Source organism: Dreissena polymorpha, chromosome 11 (assembly GCF_020536995.1).
Source record: "Dreissena polymorpha isolate Duluth1 chromosome 11, UMN_Dpol_1.0, whole genome shotgun sequence".
In the NCBI taxonomy this organism is placed as follows: Eukaryota; Metazoa; Mollusca; class Bivalvia; order Myida; family Dreissenidae; genus Dreissena; species Dreissena polymorpha.
The window spans coordinates 16,376,025-16,396,681 of record NC_068365.1 but is presented as its reverse complement, the minus strand read 5'-3'; the positions used below and the strand labels follow the sequence as shown (position 1 = coordinate 16,396,681).

Sequence of the window (20,657 nt, the reverse complement as noted above, 5' to 3'; positions counted from 1 at the left end):
AATCTTATTTACAAGTTCTGTTTTAACTATTAGAATTCTGAAAATGTTTAGTGATTATCTACATTTTATTTCGTAATAACAATTATTATTTATTTTGTAATGTACATATAAATTAATAAGTCATTAAATGTTGAATATTCCACTTCCAGTCCAACAAAGATGACTGAATGAAAATCAGGCCAGAAAACCATGGCAAACTGGTTTCCATGACAAAAACCTACAGACACCTGCTTGACAACCAATCAGATCTGCTTGACAACCAATCAGCAGGGTCTTTGCTTGAGCTGACCAAGCAAGGTCAAATACAACGCAAGGTTACAGATGGGTCAAGGACAACTGAAGGTCAAGGAATGAAGACACAAATCAGATCATTGAAGAATAGTTGTTTGATTTCAAAACGGAATAAAATTTGTTTAATGAGGAACATTTTTACAGTTTATCAAAGAAAATATAGATAAAACCATTAAATTAAGATAACAAATAAATAAATAAATAGAAATATGCTTTGGCTAATTCTTATGCCATATTGTCACTTGAAAGGAAATATTCGGGGATTTAATGTTTAACTCAGTTAAATCCAGTTTAAATGTTTAATAAAATAACAGAATCTTTGGACTGACATTAAAACACATATTGATGCTGATTTATACAATGAGGTCAGTTCAAACATAGTGCAATATTGTTGAACAATATGTTTATGTTTTTATTTATTATTTCATGTGCTATTATATCTTTATAAAAAGTCTAACCACTGTGATATAGTACAGAAGGATCTATGTGAAAATCTAGTCTTTATTATATATTTATAGAAGAAAGAAAAAGAAATTTCAGTGTGTTTCTATTTCGAAGCAGTTTTTTTTGTTCTTCTGAACTCTTATATGTGCAAGTGTTGTGTTATAAATGTGTAAATTTCATATTTGAAATATAATGCATTAATTTGATGAAGGAAAAAAAGCAATGTTTATAAGACTTTAAATCTATCCATGTCTGTTTGAATAAACAACAAGATTTTACCAAAATACCAAAATAGTGTTTAAAACACTTAATTCATGCATTTTATTTTATTTTTATCTCATTAAGGTTGATACATTTTCATTAAAAAATATATTGAAATTATTGATATTTTTGGAATTTACACATGAAAGTAAGAGAAACTGCTGGTAGTGAACAAATGGATTAATATTTTCACTTCTTCTTTAATTATACATGATATCAATTATTTACAGATGTACGAAAAAAACATGTTTAAAAATATAAGAATCTATGAAGAAATAATTGTTAAAGATATATGAGATTATTATATATTTCTATTATTTTTTCTTATCTTAGATAGACTAATGTCATTTACAAAAATAAAATTTTAAACGTTGGTGTTTTGTCTTGAAGGCATTGAGTCCAACATGCAACTCAGTTATAACCAGGACAAGGCCTGTATTCCCCAAACAATTCTAAGACTGGAGTCTAAAAAAAAGAATTTTCTTTAACCCTTTATCACTTAGATACGTATTTTGACGCATTTGTAGTCCCTCAGAAAGTTAAATTTAATTAAAGATCTTTCTTACTCAATTCAAATGATTATGTTAAAGGCAACCGTTCGATACTGATGAGCAGCATATAGCATAAAACCTTAACAGATTGCAAGTAACTCGCAGGCTGTTCTGGTTTTATGTTGTTTGCACATAGCCATTTTCACTTTGCTTCTAAGTGGGAAAGTGATAAATTGGAATAAGAATAGCTTACATTTGAATCATACTTGGCCTTTAAGATCTCTATCAACATCAGTTTTCATAAAGAACATTTTTAAATGACAATCACCAGTGGTAGCCTGTATAAAAAATGCTCATAACTTCTTTGTAACTTCAGATGCAGCCTTCATATTTGGTATGCATGTGTATATGGACAAGGCCTTTCCAAAAGCGCACAAATTTGGACCCCTTTGACATTGACCTTGAACTTAGGTTCCGCGTTAGGTTTCAAAATCTGCATTTAGGTTTCTAAAAATGCTCATAACTTTTATATCGCTTCAGATGTAACCTTCATATTTGGTATGCATGTGTATATGGACAAGACCTTTCCATGCGCACACAAATTTGGACCCCATTGACCTTTACCTTGAACTTCGAGTCCGCGTTTAGGTTTCAAAATCTGCATTTAGGTTTTGAAAAATTCTCATAACTTCTTTGTCGCTTCAGATGTAACCTTCATATTTGGTATGCATGTGGTTATGGACAAGGCCTTTCTATACGCACACAAATTTTGACCCCTTTGACCTTGACCTTGAACTAAGGGTACGCGTTTAGGTTTCAAAATCTGCATTTAGGTTTAGAAAAATGCTCAATTTTTATGTTGCTTCAGATGAAACCTTCATATTTGGTATGGATGTGTACATGGACAAGGCCTTTCCATATGCATACAAATTTGGACCCCCTTGACCTTGAACTTAGGGTCCGCTTTTAGGTTACGAAATCTGTGTAAAGTTTAAAAAAAAAAGGCTCATAACTTCTATCAAAGCATTTTTTCGGGGGCATATGTCGTCCTATGGAGACAGCTCTTGTTCTAATCTATTCTTTATTTGTATGTCAATGAATGAGTTGGTGAATACAGGCTCTTGCCAGCCTTGCCCACAAACATCAACCTGATATTGGTTCCACCAGACATCAACCTGATACTGGTTCCACCAGACATCAACATGATACTGGTTCCGCCAGACATCAACCTGATACTGGTTCCGCCAGACAGCAACCTGATACTGGTTCCACCAGACATCAACCTGATACTGGTTCCACCAGACATCAACCTGATACTGGTTCCACCAGACATCAACCTGATACTGGTTCCACCAGACATCAACCCGATACTGGTTCCACCAGACATCAACCTGATACTGGTTCCACCAGTCATCAACCTGATGTTGGTTCCACCAGACATCAACCTGATACTGGTTCCACCAGGATATTCCTTCTTATACAGACAAAGCAACAGTCGGATAAAGAACACTACCACCAAAAATAAACCTAATATATAACCAAATCGTTCAAAAACAACAAAAAAGTGACAGATATTATGTTAAAATTTATTGCAGCTCAAAGTCCTTAACAAGCATCGTCACAAGAAGGTTTTTTCAGATGTGAAAGTTTGATCTGCCAAGCAGTTAAAGAGGATTTTGTAAAATTGATACAACTATATGTATCAATACTGGGAAAAATGACAAAGATGTATCAATACTGGGAATAATGACAAACGGCCATAATTCTGCCAACATTGGTTGCAGCCAAAGTTTTATCCTTAATGATCACATAAACATGAAAAATCTCAATGCCTAAATACTCTAAAGTAGAAAACAAAGGGCTGTAACTCTGCCAAAATTGGCTTCAGCCAAAGTCATTCTTTTACAAGCATTCGCAAATTTAGGTCGTTCAGCGTATGAATGAAATTAATTTAATTGAGAACTTGAGCTCAAAATGTTAAACAAATGTATATTCTACAGTGGACAAATGCCAAAGGGTAATGATTCTGCCAAAATTGGACACAGCTAACAATATTGATCATTATGCTTAAAGGTCATTCAGTTGCAATAGTTTTAAGTTAAATCTGCAAAGCAGTATTAGAACATGAAAACACAAAATATTAGGAACGACTGTACTCTACTGTACAACAACAAACCAAGGGCAATAATTCTGCCAAAATGTGTTTCAGTCAAAACTTCTTACGATCATTTCCATATTAAGGTCTATCAGCCGTAAACGTTTGAGCAAGATCCACCCAGCAATTGAAGAGGTGTTGAAAACACAAATACCGAACAGATGGACAATTGTTAATGTCTCCCATTTTGTAGGGGCATTAAAATACTCCTGATAAGGTGTACTTAATTGTAAATAAATAATTTCAATATAACTTAATAACTTAATCACATAAATACATTCAGTATGTGCAAATATTTACTACATAGTTTGTAAATGAAAATTACATCAAATTGTATCAACAATAAAAATGGTAAAATTAATTATTGGCATACACATTTGTGGAGTTTTCGCTAAAATATACATCTCTAGAACATAATAAACATTACAGTCATAATCTGTATTTGTAACAAGAAAAATCTGTATAAATATACATCACTAGCACAACCTGTTTGATATACATTACTGTCACAATCTGTATAAATATTTGTAACCAAAATCTGTATAAATAAACATCACTAGCACAACCCGTTCAATATACATTACTGTCACAATCTGTATAAATATTCGACAATAGAAAAATCTGTTTAAATGTATATCACAAGCACCATCTGTATGCATTCACATCATTAATAAATTGGAAACATTAATTACATAAGCGATGATAAAAATCTTCACAAACAAAACAAAACATTGAAATGCTTCTCTGAAATACAAATTCACACAATGCATGTTAAATTACCTGTGTGAAAAAAATATACAAGTAATACTGAAAATTAAAATGCAAACTAAAATTTATGTACAAAGTACCATTACTCTACCATCACAACATTACATATCATATATAAATTACATACATGATGATAAATGAAATGTGTGTAACTTCAGCACTGTTTTGATACCAATGAGTGCATAATTATTAATTGTATACTAGTAATAATTGTATACCAATGATTGCATAATTATTAATTGTATAACAATGATTGCATAATTATAAATTGCATGTACAATTAACAACACATTTCTTAATATTTCTTTAATATTCACATTTTCACCTGATTGGATTCACACTGCGATTCATTACTGAACTTCTGAAGACCTGGTTGGACCCATCCTGCTACAGCTAGTTGGTTGCAGGCTGAGAGTGTGAGGCTAACTGCTCCAACACCAGCTCTCCTGCCATCACATCCTCTATGGCCATCCCTGCAAACAGACAACAGGGAAATCACATCCTCTATAGCCATCCCTGCAAACAGACAACAGTGGAATCACATCCTCTATAGCCATCCCTGCAAACAGACAACTGTGGAATAACATCCTCTATAGCCATCCCTGCAAACAGACAACAGTGAAATCACATCCTCTATAGCCATCCCTGCAAACAGACAACTGTGGAATCACATCCTCTATAGCCATCCCTGCAAACAGACAACAGTGGAATCACATCCTCTATAGCCATCCCTGCAAACAGACAACAGCGGAATCACATCCTCTATAACATCCCTGCAAACAGATAACTGTGTAATCACATCCGCTATAGCCATCCCTGCAAACAGACAACTGTGGAATCACATCCTCTATAGCCATCCCTGCAAACAGACAACAGTGGAATCACATCCTCTATAGCCATCCCTGCAAACAGACAACAGCGGAATCACATCCTCTATAACATCCCTGCAAACAGATAACTGTGTAATCACATCCGCTATAGCCATCCCTGCAAACAGACAACTGTGGAATCACATCCTCTATAGCCATCCCTGCAAACAGACAACTGTGGAATCACATCCTCTATAGCCATCCCTGCAAACAGACAACTGTGGAACCACATCCTCTATAGCTATCCCTCCAAACAGACAACTGTGGAATCACATCCCCTATAGCCATCCCTGCAAACAGACAACTGTGGAATCACATCCTCTATAGCCATCCCTGCAAACAGACAACTATGGAATCACATCCTCTATAGCCATCCCTGCAAACAGACAACTGTGGAACCACATCCTCTATAGCTATCCCTCCAAACAGACAACTGTGGAATCACATCCTCTATAGCTATCCCTGCAAACAGACAACTGTGGAATCACATCCCCTATAGCCATCCCTGCAAACAGACAACTGTGAAATCACATCCTCTACAGCCATCCCTGCAAACAGACAACTGTGGAATCTCATCCTCTATAGCCATCCCTGCAAACAGACAACTGTGGAATCACATCCTCTATAGCCATCCCTGCAAACAGACAACTGTGGAATCACATCCGCTATAGCCATCCCTGCAAACAGACAACTGTGGAATCACATCCTCTATATCCATCCCTGCAAACAGACAACTGTGGAATCACATCCTCTATAGCCATCCCTGCAAACAGACAACTATGGAATCACATCCTCTATAGCCATCCCTGCAAACAGACAACTGTGGAATCACATCCTCTATAGCCATCCCTGCAAACAGACAACTGTGAAATCACATCCTCTATAGCCATCCCTGCAAACAGACAACTGTGGAATCACATCCTCTATAGCCATCCCTGCAAACAGACAACTGTGGAATCTCATCCTCTATAGCCATCCCTGCAAACAGACAACTGTGGAATCACATCCTCTATAGCCATCCCTGCAAACAGACAACTGTGGAATCACATCCGCTATAGCCATCCCTGCAAACAGACAACTGCGGTGTCAAGACTTCATAGGAAAAGAAACAAAACCACCCCTTTTTCAGGGCACTATGCCCAGGAAACATTTTTGACCATATCTGTCAAATGGAAAGCAGAACCATTCCCTGTGAAATGCAACAATCTAAATGTTGCAGTCTTCAGACATTGACCTCCGCAATACTAACCTTGGAAAGAGACATGGACAAGGACTATATAAACAGGTCCCAGCTGAGGCATAGATTTACATCTTCGAATATTTTGAAAAATCATAAAAAATGTAGAGGAAATTTACAAATAATTTGTCCATTTAACATTCAAAGTGCTCTCTCACACTGTTTATTGTTTATGTTATTGATATTGATATGATATTGTCAATAGTCAAAATGTATACTCTTAATGTACCTATGCATTACGTCAATTTATTTTATTGTTTGCTATAAACAATTTACATGTCACTATAACATACAATGTGCTGTGAACAATGTACATGTCACTATAACGTACCATGTGCTGTGAAACTGTACTTAATTCTGAATGCATGCTTGCTGTATGTATGTTCTGCTCTCTTACCCAGGAGGAAATAAAAGTATTCACAGATCTAGTAATAGGAGTTAAAAAACACTATATAACCACATTTCTAACCAAAACTTTATACTATAGTTCTCATGTTGACTTATCAGAAATGTCTATGTTAGCAAATTGAAGATTACTAAGTTCAACTGAACATTCAACATACATTTGAAGTGTATGTATAAGCAAATCTTTTATAAAATTAACTCTACTAATAAATAAACTCTTTACAAGTGATGACAGCGTTGGCTAGACTAAGCAGGTTTTGGACAAGCAGTTCAATCAATTTCCCCACCAAGTACAGGCTCTACAAGTCCCTCATAGTCTCTATCCTACTCTACGGCTGCATGACCTGGATGCTTCATGCGGACACAGAACACAGGATACAGGCATTTGAACATAAATGTCTCCGAAGACTGTTCCACATCTCCTATATGGAGCACAAGACCAACAAGTACGTCTGGAACATGACTGAAACACTTGCTGGTCCACAAGAGCGACCGTCAAACAACGAAAGTTGTCTGGGTTTGACACGTCACCAGGCACGCCTCTCTGTGCAAGACTTTCTCCAGAGCACACTAGAGGGAAGTCAACGTTGAGGCCATGAGAAGAAAAGCTGGATGGATAATGTAAACGATGACATCCATTCCCATGCATGAATTACTCTCAGCATCACACAACAGACCTGACTGGAGGAGTATTTCTGTATTGTCGTCCCTTATTTCTCCCCAACAGCCAAACCGGTCAAGGAATTGATGATGATAATGATGATTGCAAGTGATAATTTGTAGAACAAAGATAAGGCCTACCTAGTTTTCTTGTTAGATAAGATTTTATTGAAGTTTGTGATTTTAGTCATGGAAAATACACTTGCACCTTCAGACTAGCATTAGATGAAATGAGCTTGTTTGGTCATAGTTCACTTGAATTGACAGGCGGATTTTACACCTTTGATACCGTCTTAGAAAAGTGTGTTAATTTTACTAGTTTTATCAAGATGTAACACAGATTTAGTGGCTAAGTCTGCCATTTGACAAACATTACTTGATAAATCAGTGTCAGTACCTAGAGACTTGAAGACAGTGAGCTGGTCCCTTTTGGCCTCCTTGACCCCCGTGACAACCTCTCCCAGCTCTGCGTACACCTCAGCCTGAAAAAGTGTGTTTTACATGAGAATGAGCCCCCTCTGGGAAAACGGGGCCTGATGCTTGTGCGTAAAGTACCGTCGCAGATAAGCTTGTGCAGTCTGCATGTGCTAATCAGGAGGAACTTTCTCAAGTTTACTGGATTTTCCATATAAAAAGACTTCCTTTAAAAGAGATATGCCATAAAAGCTGAAAGTGTCATCCCATAAATGCCTATGCAGACTGCAGGGCCTAGTCTGGGACAACACTTTCTCACATGCATTAAGCCCAGTTTTCCCAGAACACAGCTCATATAAGAGGTACATAGAAATAAACAGTAGCAGCCAGACTAGGACTCAAATCTATGTTGGCACATCTTGCGTGGCAGGAGCAGAACAAACAAAAGCTTGTAACAATTTGAGACCCCCACACCACTTTGCCAGCCAAGTCCAAGGGAAAATAACTCAGAAATGTGTAGACGTCTGGGGACAAAAATAGTCCTTTACAATCACACACATATCATGGTAAATATTCTTATACTTATTTACAGCCCAAATTAAAAAAATACTTGTCCGCAGAGATTTTAAAGTTTATATGTAAATATTACACTCGACCAATCAAAGCATTTAAATAAAAAAATTAGTGTATAATTGTTACAAAAAGAGATTTTTAAAATGAAAGGAAAGAAAAACAGCTCAATAACAAAGTTGGAAGATCTGACCACCTGATCAATAAATCAATGTAATAACCACATATAATTCGTATTTCGAAATATACACCAATTACCTTGGAAAGTATGACATCCCCACTCTCGGCAAGTGCCCCCTCTCTGCTGTCAACATACACAACTGCTGCCCTCATCAGCTCTGTGTCTATCTCAGACCAATCGGGTCGACATGCACCCACACCTGCAAGGGAAACAGTACAAACTAAGTGACTTTAGGGTCAACAGCTTTAAAAACACAAGTTCTAACAAATGTCTTCCAACAAATTACATAGATTCACTGATTAACCTCTCGCAAAGTAGTTTTTGTTATCCTAAATAATACATACCAAAACATAAAATAAACAGGCTCAGAAGCAAAGTGACCATGGCTATATGCAACCAGCATATAATCAGAATAGCCTGCTAGTAACTGGCAGTGTGTTCAGGTTTTACACTGTTTGCTGCTCATCAGAATCTTGAGGTTGGAAATTTAGCCTTTACAACTTTAATCTAGTAACACAGGTCTTAATTATGGGCCTTGCTCTGTGATAAAGGGGTTTAATGCAAGAAAACAATTTCCGCCTCAAATTGATTTTTTCCTAAGAAATGACTTTCTTGAAACGAAAAATATAAAAGCGGAAAGTGTTGTCCCTGCTTAGCCTGTGCGGACTGCACAGGCTAATCTGGGACGACACTTTACGCACATGCATTAAACCTCTTATTCACAGAGCACGGCTCCTATTATTTGAGTGGGTATCTGAGTGGTTAATGGTTAATACCTAAAATGACACCCATACCATTTATGTGAGCATTTGGCTTAACCCACTCCAGCCTCAGTACTGGGGTGGTAGATGCCGTAACCGTGACAATAACATCAGCCTCCCTCACGGCTTCCTCTACCGACTGACACGCCATGGCACCCAGCTCCGATGCACACAGCTCTGCAGAGGCAAACGACCGAGACCAAACTGTCACCTGATGGTAAAGTAAGGGTGTAACTACAATATAAGGAAAACTCTGTGCAGTGGCAAATTACCATAACAACATAGTAAGAAAATTCTCTCCAGAAAAAAACATCTCAGACAAAACTGTCACCTGCTGGCAAAATAATAGTGTTACTACGTAATAAGGATAAATCTCTGAAGAGGCAGGGACCTTATTGTCACCTGAAGGGGGAGTATCTCTGCAGAGGCAGGGACCTTATTGTCACCTGAAGGGGGAGTATCTCTGCAGAGGCAGGGACCTTATTGTCACCTGAAGGGGGAGTATCTCTGCAGAGGCAGGGACCTAATTGTCACCTGAAGGGGGAGTATGGGGGTTACTTCATACTCAAGATAATGTTTATGTTTATTGATGTTAATTAAGAAATAATTAGCTTTTGGAGTTCTGAAGTGAGACTATACCATGATGGCATAAGGATGAGCAGTTCAATGGACACTTAAAAAATACTATTTGAGTTAGACATTAGAAGGTAAATTCTGAACATTTATTAGAATTCAAGGACCATAATTCAGGATTGCTTCAGGTGATTGGCCGGTTATCAAACTTGTAGCAGATTCTAAAACTCATAAATACACAGGTAAAAGTTCTAAAATAAATTTTAATGAAAAGTCCAAATACATCCAATGTATTACCTGGGTGAAAGGGATGACAGTTATCAGTGCGTGGTAGTGAGACCTAGCCTGTACACCGGCTCCAAGAATGGCCAGCTTGCATGCACTAGGGGGAGCTAGGAACTGCAGGGTACCAGAAACAATGTTAAGTATAAATGAGCCTCATTATGGGAAAACAGGGCTTAATGCAAGTGCGTAAAGTGTCGTCCTTTCGCAAAGGCAAATCAAGTCCGACACATTTCGCCAAGAGTGGATTTTCATTAGAAGAGACTTCTTTAAAATGAATTAGTCCATAAAAGAGGGACATTGCTTCCCTGATTAGCCTGTGCAGACTGCATCAGGTAATCTGGGACAACATTACACCCATGCATTAAGGCTTAAGCTCTGTTTTCCAAAAGTGCAGGTCAACCTTACAGTGATAAACATCCAAACAAGACAAAAAAATACTGATATGAAAAAACTGATACATGTAACAAGTTTGTTTTGCTGTTTGGTGTGAAGGCTTAGTCACATCAATGGTATAAAAATATGTAATATATTTCTACCCAAAAAAGGAACTTGAGAGCATCTCGATAAATTTTAGGCATTTGATGCAATCAAGATAAAATAAATAGGTTCAAATTATTTCTGGCATGTGAAAGACATGTTATAAAAATTATACTGATATGCAATAAGGGACATTAGGACTAAGTTGTTTACATGTACTTGAGCTTAAAATTAGTTTACATTGTGTCAGATTCTATGAAAAGTATGTTGACTGACAAGTTCTTTTAGTACCTTTGTGGCTACAGCAGAACATGCTGCCGTCCTCATGGCTGTGATGACCTCTCCATCCATGATCTAGAACAAACACACCCATACAATCATTCATGATCTAGAACAAACACGCCCATACACTAATTGTACATAATAAAATACAGCAAGTAATATTATCAATTAGGTGATTTCATACACACACAATTGTACTTTACACTCGCTCTGTGAAAACAGGGCTAAATGCATGTGCGTTCAGTGTCGTCCCAGATTAGCCTGTGCAGTTTGCAGACACTTACCACCTTGACTGGATTTTGTATAGAATTGACTTCTTTTTAACAAAAAAATCCATAAAGGCTTGCTGAACAGGCTCGTCTGTGATGACACATTCTCACATTCAAACTGGTAAGCTGCATCTTCCCCAGAGTGAGGTACATTTGAATGAGCAAATTGGAGGTGAGAGGAATGCAATAGATATACATTGTATCCCAAAAAGAGCTAGCAACTAAAAACCCCAACTAATCTAAAAACAAAGCCTTAGCATTTATGAAGATTTCAAAATCACACGACCAAATAAATATTATTATTTTGATGAAAGTACAATTATTAGATAAAATGAGTTAGCATAATTTATTCTGAGGGATTAGTGTTTATGGTTTTTAAAGTCTAGCACATTTCCTGATAAGTCAATATAGAAGGCAAATATTAGAGCAACTAAAACTTGATTTTGATAAAGTATTTTAATTTAAGAATTCTAAAACCAATAGAAGTAGTTATTAGCTCAGACAAACATAACTCTTTGTGTTATAAGTCATATTTTGAGCCTCTATATGCAAAAACAGGGCTTACCGAATTTTCCCTCGTATAGCGCGCTCCCATGTATAGCGCGGAGGCTGTTTTATTAATGCAAAAATGGAGAACAAAATATTTAAACCGCAAAATGGCCGCCATTTTATTATTGCGCAATCCAATAATCCGGGGCATTGGAAAGCTTAATTACCGGTAAGCGTTCAAAATAGGAAGCCTCATTATGATTAGGAGCATGGGTTGCATAGCACTATACTTTTCTGACAATTTTGTAAATTGTCTAGCAACAGCTTAACAGTCCTCGTGCATTTCATGTAAAACGTGAGAAAATAAGAATGCATGTACATCATGTCATTTTTCTTCGGGGAAAGCATGCCTTTAAATTTAAATGTTGAATAAAACTTCGTGGCGAATGAGAGACAGTTGTTGAGATATGTCAGTATTGACGTAAAACTGTTAATCTATTATGTTGGACAAGTTGGGTTACTGTTTGTCGCGTTACACAGGCGTGAATGTGATGAACAATGAATGTGCCAAAAACCTGGACCAAACTGGAAAACACTTAAGAAATCCCTGTTCACACCTACGGTTACCAGCAAAAAAGACCAAATACCTTTACCAGTCTGAAGTAAGCTGCCAATGTATAAGTGCACAAACACAGACAAATAAATGTTTGCATACTTTATTCAAACATTGTATTTTATTGAAAATAACTTATGCTACCCCGTTCATATCTGCCGATACCGACTTTTTGTTGTTTCGACAACGGCCCTTCAGTCTGTAAGATTATAGGGTGTAGTTTTCTGGAATATAATTATGGTGACTATTATGATTATTTACGATTATGAAATGAATTATTCGCAATTTTACAGCTAGGAAAGCGTTGTATCCATGTATTACGCACACCAACTTTAATTTGAAATTTGGAAGCAAAAAACTGCGCGCTATACAAAGGAATGTACGATAATGCATGTGCATAAAGTATCATCACAGATTGGACTGAGCAGTTAAAAGCAAAGGCTATTAATCAGAGACGACACTGTCTGCATATACTTGATTTCCTTTTAAAAGAGACTTCCTTTAAACAAAAATACCATAAAAGCGTAAAATATCGTCCCTTATAATCCTTTGCAGAATGCACAGACTAATCTTGGACGATATATTGCACATATACAATATGTAGTGTTTTTCCACAGACCTGCTCACTTTTGTTTCTGAAAACAGTTTCATATTTCCTTAAAACTTTATCATTCAAGTACAGTTCCAGTGACTTTACAGAAGTTCTCATTAAATTATAACGTCACTGATTTGAGCTGATCACTATGCTTAGATCCCATATAGGAACAATTGAATTGATCAACTGCTTATAACATACATTTCGTTTTAAAATGTTTAAAATTATAGGATGAATCACATGCTTTCATATTATGACGGAATACAGGAACAAAAGTTGGTAGAACTTATAGTTAAAAAACAATATATCAATTAGAAGTAAGATATCTTAAGGATTTACAATTCTTCACAAAATTATTGAAAAATATTATTTATGAAACATTATATATGCAAATAAAATGATTGCAATAAAATCAAGACATTAAACAATGACACTTAATTGAGGGATATTTTTCAGAGCTTGTGGATCGGGCAGTTGAGAAGTATCGCAACAAATATGTATTGGGAACAAAACATTTACTAGAGTACTGTGTGCGGAAAAGTGCAATTTCACTCTTTTATAACATATCACTGAAAACTACCGGTAGAGTCCTGAAGCAAAATGCTCTAGACATTTGTCAGCAGAAAAATGTCCCTCGCTACTTATATGTACTTTAATAAAAAACACCTGATAGAATCAAGTCATGAGTTATAAAAATGTTGCCTAATTTAGTTTTAGGCAAATCAAGTCATAAGGCAAAGAATTATGCATAGTCAGTGACTGAGCATGATTTTACATTTCTTTTTTGATAAGATTAACATTTAATAAAATCCCAAGTGAATTGCAAAAAAAAAAGACATTTCTTAATGGATATAAATATAGATGTTAGATTTCTTATCATAAAAATTGGAGTATGAAACACACTTTTTTAGCGCTCAAAATCATTTCAGAAAATATTATAAGGATTTAATATTACATGTTATACAACCACAATTAGCAATTTTCCACATATTGTGCAACTTATCACAAACGCCTCCTAAAATATATATACATGTATAATTAAATACTTTATACCATTAAAAAGAGGGGACACTGTAATGATAATCAAGGATGAAATTTAGCATGAGACCTACAATGTGTTCTTTGCTAGTAGATTATTAAAAATGACTCCAAATATGACCTCTATACAACGACTGCTTTCAGGTCAAAATGACAATTGATTTTAATATTATATCTTCAGGTATCTAGCCAGTGATTTTTATCAGTACTTACGACTCAAAATAGAAGAAAAAAGCCTATTTCAGCCAATTAGGTGTTGCTTTTAGAATTATTATTGCTTAGTACATTTCTTACATGTGAATTTTTTAAACAATACATATTTTAAACAAGAGGGCCTGAAAGGCCCAAAGTCGCTCACCTGAGATAAAAAGAAATGACCTGTTCTTTGCAGCCCAAGATATCAATGGAACTATTTGTTCTTACCAAGTTTCATGAAGAATGAACAACAAATGGCCCCCTGGTGGCCATGTTTTTGTAACAGACCTGAACCATTTTCTAACTCTTCCAATATATGTCCAAATTTCATGAAGATTGGGCAAAAAATGTGTCTTCTAGACTGTTCACATGTTTTCACTATCTACATATAAAGAAAACTGCCCAACCCCTTGGCGGCCATGTTTTTTCACTGATCACTACCATTTTCAAACTCGTCCGAGACATCCACATAACTAATGTTTTGACAAAATTTCATGATGATTAGGCAAAAAATGTGACTTCTAGAGTGTTCACAAGCTTCACAAGGAAAATGACTCCCCCCCTGGCGGCCATGTTTTCTTTACCAATCCAAACCATTTTCGAACTCAACTGTTGTATCCAGAAAACAAAATTTGTTCTGACCAAATTTCATGAAGATTGGGCAAAAATGTGTCTTCTCGACTGTTCACATTTTTTCACTATAAACATATAGAGAAAACTGCCCCGCCACCTGGCGGCCATGTTTTTCCACCCATCATGACCATTTTCGAACTCGTCGGAGATATCTATTAAATCAATGTTTAGAAAAAAATGTATTAAGTTTAGGCAAAAAATGTGACTTCTAGAGTGTTCACAAGCTTTTTTTACTATATAAATGTAAGGAAAATGACCCCCCTGGCGGCCATGTTTTTTTACCCATCCAAACCATTTTCGAACTCAACCGTCATATCCAGAAAACACATGTTCTGACCAAATTTCATGAACATTGGACCAAAAATGTGACTTTTAGAGTGTTCACATGTTTTCACTATATACATATAGAGAAAACTGCCCTGCCCCCTGGCGGCCATGTTGTTTCAATGATCTGGACCATTTTCGAACTCGTCTGAGATATCAACAAAACCAATGTTTTGATCAAGTTTCATGATGATTGGGCAAAAATTGTGACTTCTAGAGCGTTCACAAGGTTTCTCTATAGCCATATAAGGAATTCTGCCCCGCCCCCTGGCGGCCATGTTTTTCAACTGACCGGAACCATTTTTAAACTCAACCAACATATCATTTAGACAAACATTTTGACAAAGTTAAATGAAGATTGGGCATCAAATGTGACTTCTACAGTGTTCATAAGGTTTTTCTTTTTTTTTGACCTAGTGACCTATTTTTTGACCCAGCATGACCCAGTTTCGAACTCGGTCGAGGTATCAATGGGACAAATGTTCTGACCAAGTTTCATGAAGATCGGACAATAAATGTGGCCTCTAGAGTGTTTACAAGGCAAAATGTTGACGCCGCACCACAGATGAAGGACAAAAGGCGATTACAAAAGCTCACCATGAGCACGTTGTGCTCAGGTGAGCTAAAAATGAATGCATGTCAATGCAATAATTTCTAATTAGTCTTTTTATCTGTGAATAAATAACAGAAAAACAAAAACATACTGCCTCTTTGTGTAATACATTCAAATGCCTCAAAATGGCTTGTAAAATGGTGTATGCTGTATACAGAATGTTTACCTTACTACAGTGAACTATTATATGACCATATTCAAATTTAAAGGTAAGGACAAGAAACAATTCTGTCCAGACTAGTGAAATTTTCGAATACCAATATGTCTGGACAACTGGCTTTAAAAAACAATGTTGAACCGGCTCCGGGAGAAAGAGGCTTCATGCATATGCATAAAGTGTCATCGCAGATAAGCTTGTGAAGTCTGCACATTTTAATATGGGACAACACTTTCCGCTTTTAAGGTATTATTTGTTTAGAGGAAGTCTTTTGGTAGGGAAAATACAATTTAGGCAAAAAGTGTCGTCCTTGATTATGCTGTTTGGAGAGCACAGACTATGGGACGACACTTTAAGCACAAGCATTAATCCTGATTTTCCCATAAAGAGGCTTATCATAATAATGACCACTGCTACAGAGGAGCAGTTACATTACAGCTTTTGGTATCCCTGTGTTCTTGTTAAATAGTACAATGATGGCATGGTGGGTAGGCACCCCGTGTCTGCCTGTGTTCTGTGGGTACCAAGTGACCAGCTTAGTGCCCATCACCTCCTCTGCCTCACACATGGCAGGCATCAACCCAAAGAAACTGAAAGGAAGAGAAAGACACAGGCATCAACCCAAAGAAACTGAAAGGAAGGAAAGAGACAAGCATCAACTTTGGAGCTAAATTTATGAGGTATTTGTAAGGCATTTTATGTCCCCCAGTGAGTCTATACTGGGGGACATATTGCTTTTGCCCTGTCTGTTTGTTGGTTTGTTTGTTGGTTTGCGTCAAACTTAAACATTTGCCATAACTTTTGCAATATTGAAGGTAGCAACTTCATATTTTGGCATGCATGTGTATCTCATAGAGCTGCATATTTTGAGTGGTGAAAGGTCAAGGTCATCCTTCAAGGTCAAATATATGGGTCAAAATTGATACCGGTACACTATAACATCATTTTGCAATATTGAAGATAGCAACTTCATATTAGGCATGCATGTGTATCTCATGGACCTGCAAATTTTGAGTGGTGAAAGGTCAAGGTCATCCTTCAAGGTCAATTATAAAATGGGTCAAAATCGCTCATTTAATATACACTATTACTAAGTAACAACTTCTCATATGCATGGAGCTGCACATTTTGAGTGGTGAAAGGTCAATGTCAACCTTCAAGGGCAAAGGTCAAATTTATGGGTGGAGGACATAGTGTTTCACAAGCACATCTTGTTATCTTCATAATTACACAGTCATATCCAAATTATCTTAAGTCATTTAATATTCAGAAAAAAAAGCATCTAAAAATAATTTCCAACTCAACATGTTTGAAGAATGTAATGTAAGTAGCCAAAATAGACTATGAAAATGTTTAAGATAAAGTTTGTCTTTTAACATTCAGATTGAAGGCACAGGACTGCATGGTCAGTAATTTGCCATCTTTAGCACATGTGTTTAAGTGCTGACCAATAAAAAACTTTTTGATTGCAAATCTCTGATTCTGATTGGACAATACATGTATGACATCACCGTGCATGGACTACAACGGACTGGGGATTGAATATCGTACGATAACATATTCAGATGGGTAAAAACAAGAAAAGGGACACAGACCCTGGTAAATAATACTTCGACATACATGCACGTTGCACACGTCATTTATTGTCAGTGTTTTGGTATGTTTATTATTTTATGTGTTCACGTAGGACAGCTTTTGTACAGATTTCAATCGTAATCAATCGTAAATTGCCTTACCCATTTTCACTTGCAACAGGTAAAACAATCCGAACTGGTTGTAGAACTTGCTTCTCTTGAAGTTTTTTAAAAGCTTTTTCCATAGCACTTATTAATCTATCGTAAGTTAAAACCGATTTAACATTCTCTGCTGATATAAAGCACTCCATTTTCGTCTGCTTTCTAAAGCCGTGTGGGTCACATTGTCGCTAAAAATAGATTTATGGTCGCTTAAATAACAAGAATATTTATGCACTTTTTAAAGCGTTTTTATTTGTAAAATAAATCAACCTATAAATTCCAAATCTAATTAATTGGTGGGAAATAGACTTCGTTAAAATGTTATCAACCCTTACCGCTAAAATATGTTTTAATCTTGTTAATGACATAGGCAGTCGGATGACTCGACTATCTCCGGGATCTCCCGTTAAATTAATTTATCAATCTGAACGCCAATCGTGATACATCGGCTATCTCGGATTCCTCCGTAAGATTGATTTATGAAATAAATTGTCTGCTGATCCAGAGTGTCTGAACGCTTCTGACACATTCGGTACCAATCGCACATTCTCGGCCCTTTCCGTCAAACATCGGATAAGTACCTCGAAGGAGATAGTATGAATACACATTTCGGAAGCGGTATTGCGGTCTACCTACGCGGGCCTACGCGAATCAAAATTATATAGTAAAAACAAACATGGCCGGTTTTGCGAGTTGTTTACATTTTGCAAAGATGAAAATGGGGATTTTCTATGCTCTGAAGCCAGAGCAAGTACAAACTCTACAGGAATTATGGACGCCGTCGTTGTTATTGTTTTTGTTGTTGTAACATTCTTAGAATGGTATCACGTGGGCGGACTACTTTCAACCCGTATTTCTCCCGAGTCCGATTATGATAATCTGCGAGGGGTACCGAATGATTCGGTACCCCTCGCAGATTATCATAATACTTATCCGATGTTGGACGGAAAGGGCCGAGAATGTGCGATTGGCTTCTGACAGTGGGCTGCACCAATCGGGACTCCTCGGACAATTCCGCCATAACGGCGATCGTGGTGTAGACGGTAAACCCACTGTCCGATGCGTTCAGATTGTGGGCTGCACGACACCACACCAATCTGAACGCATCGGACAGTGGGCCACACCGACGATCGCCGTTATGGCGGAATTGTCCGAGGAGTACCGATTGCACACCACAGACGATCGCCGTTATTGCGGAATTGTCCGAGGGTTCCCGATTGTTAATTAATGGATAAATCGTCTGCTGATTCAGAGTGTGCTGTTTTGCTGTATTTTGGTTGTTTCCCCTATCAATACGTTGACCTTGCACGAATCGGGAACCAAAAAACTCACAGACTAGTTCCACAAAAACATTCTTAGAATTAGTGACAGTTTCTTTCCGACCTAATACTTCGTACTGCACAGATATCCAGGTTAGAATCGGTGATATATGTTCAACAAAATGTCGTTTGCAGATTATTGTACCGAATTTATATTGAGCTTGTCAATGAAATCTATAAAAAAAACAATATTGGAATATCACGTGTTTTCGGGACAGTGTTAGGTTGGAGGTCAATCGTGTGCATGTATGATTTCTTTATATCTGTATACATCTAACACCAAATAAATGATAGTTTATACAAAGAACATATTTCTTGTTATCATCTTCTTAAATAAATTGTCTTATTGTAATCATGTTTTAAAGGGACATATGCCAATGCCGCCAATGGTCAATCAATAATAATACACAGGGCTCGACATTAACGGTAGTCCGACTGTCCGGGACAACCAAATTGTTGGTCCGGACAAGTAAATAAAGAATTTGCTAGTCCGACGGGACAAGTGGTCGTTATAATTTAATTACTTAGAAAAAAATGCCTTTAAATCCGTTATTTCTGTGGAGACTGGAGATACCACACAACTTTTTAAATTATATTTTGTTTACGTTTAAACGACAAAGCGTTGATATTCCGATGGTTCCATGTAATACTACACCGCACTGTTCACAAGGGAAGCAACCCTTAACATTTTTTTTGCCAAGATAACAAAAATATTCTCCCTTGTAAAGAATATGCATTTTACAACACCGGTAAACACCTATCTTACAGACAATTAATGTAACAACGTAATCTCTATGTATAGAATGATTTTACAACATCATTCCCATTGGTGGTTTGTTTTCATTAGTACAATGTCGTCTGCTTAAACATGTCTAATCTGCTTTCCTTTGGTTTTTCGTCTTCAAAATCACAGGCCACTTAAAAAAATACCTTAAGGTATTGAAATGGCCTACAATTATGTTAACATGTATTTTGAACGATTAAAGTCTTTATGATTTGAGCATTTTGCATTATTTCATTATTTTGCAAAGTACTGAGCAGAATAAGATATAATGATCAGGACAAGTTGCTTTTTGGTCAGGACAAGTGGAATTTTGGTCTACTTGTCTGATCGGACAAGTGGCTTCAAAAGTTAATGTCGAGCCCTGATACAATATGACATTTTTATGAAATCTTTACTGAATAGATTGGTCTTGTTTTTATAATCCCTACAATAACGAAAAGTTTTTGTTCCTTAGAAAGCTAGTACCAGAAAACAGTACCATTCCTAATCCAAATGTTTGATGATTTTTACCATTTTGAAGTAAACAGTGTTTTTTTTTTCAGCAATTTGGAAATGGGACCTGGTCCCTTTAAATTGGGAAAATTTGTAATGTTTTTACTAAAATTGGAAAATAGGTGCTGTTGCTGTTTTGCTAAAAAATGCTTCAAATTGAGAATAGAAGTGTTTTTCAGTATTATTTTTATTAAGGTTGAACTGATATGGCTGGAAGGGAGATGAACAAAATGTTGAAATCAATAAAAAAACATTTATTTTTTTTAAACCTTCAAT

General features: G+C 36.5%; 3 protein-coding genes and 1 long non-coding RNA gene across 15 annotated transcripts in view; 2 read left to right on the top strand and 2 right to left on the bottom strand.

Moving 5' to 3' along the window:
• The window catches only part of LOC127851019 (uncharacterized), a 145,386-nt gene extending 144,017 nt beyond the window's left edge, over positions 1-1,369 (top strand). For all 6 annotated transcript variants that reach the window (XM_052384447.1, XM_052384450.1, XM_052384451.1 and 3 more), the window contains one exon: positions 150-1,369. Coding sequence is in view for 2 of the 6 variants with exons in the window: in XM_052384450.1 (XP_052240410.1) it covers positions 150-171 (22 nt within the window). In the remaining 4 variants the exon portion in view is untranslated. The remainder of the gene's footprint in view (positions 1-149) is intronic.
• The window catches only part of LOC127851054 (uncharacterized), a 217,662-nt gene that overhangs the window by 167,265 nt on the left and 29,740 nt on the right, over positions 1-20,657 (bottom strand). The gene's annotated exons all lie outside the window — the stretch shown is intronic.
• LOC127851041 (ketimine reductase mu-crystallin-like) lies at positions 577-18,254 on the bottom strand. 4 transcript variants are annotated; one of them, XR_008035626.1, is made up of 10 exons: positions 18,122-18,254; positions 17,787-17,974; positions 16,487-16,640; positions 11,134-11,196; positions 10,378-10,479; positions 9,541-9,718; positions 8,824-8,945; positions 7,979-8,063; positions 2,744-4,883; positions 577-2,662 (listed from the first exon to the last, which is right to left on the bottom strand). XR_008035626.1 is itself a non-coding variant. In XM_052384501.1 (9 exons), the coding sequence occupies exons 1-9, from the start codon at positions 18,152-18,154 to the stop codon at positions 4,804-4,806; spliced, it is 1,005 nt and encodes a 334-aa protein (XP_052240461.1). In that variant the 5' UTR covers positions 18,155-18,254; the 3' UTR covers positions 577-4,803. The 4 variants fall into 4 exon arrangements, 1 of the variants encoding a protein (XP_052240461.1); XR_008035624.1 differs by having other exon boundaries at positions 577-2,824; positions 2,879-4,883; XR_008035625.1 differs by having other exon boundaries at positions 577-2,824; positions 2,906-4,883.
• Positions 17,510-20,657, top strand: part of LOC127851026 (long-chain-fatty-acid--CoA ligase 1-like) — a 106,150-nt gene continuing 103,002 nt past the window's right edge. Inside the window, exon 1 of one of the 4 annotated variants that reach the window (XM_052384467.1) lies at positions 17,510-17,649. In XM_052384467.1, coding sequence (XP_052240427.1) covers positions 17,616-17,649 — 34 coding nt within the window. In that variant the 5' untranslated portion in view covers positions 17,510-17,615. Of the gene's footprint in view, positions 17,708-19,032; positions 19,199-20,657 lie in introns of those variants that run through there. The other 3 variants (XM_052384466.1, XM_052384470.1, XM_052384471.1) reach the window with 3 other exon arrangements.

Coding starts and splice junctions, on each gene's coding strand:
- LOC127851041 (XM_052384501.1), bottom strand. CDS start 18,154: ATGTCATTAACAAGATTAAAACATATTTTAGCG. Junction 9,719..10,377: donor CTGTCATCCCTTTCACCCAG/GTAATACATTGG, acceptor CTTTACCATCAG/GTGACAGTTTGGTCTCGGTC. Junction 4,884..7,978: donor CACTGTCTTCAAGTCTCTAG/GTACTGACACTG, acceptor GTCTGTTTGCAG/GGATGGCCATAGAGGATGTG.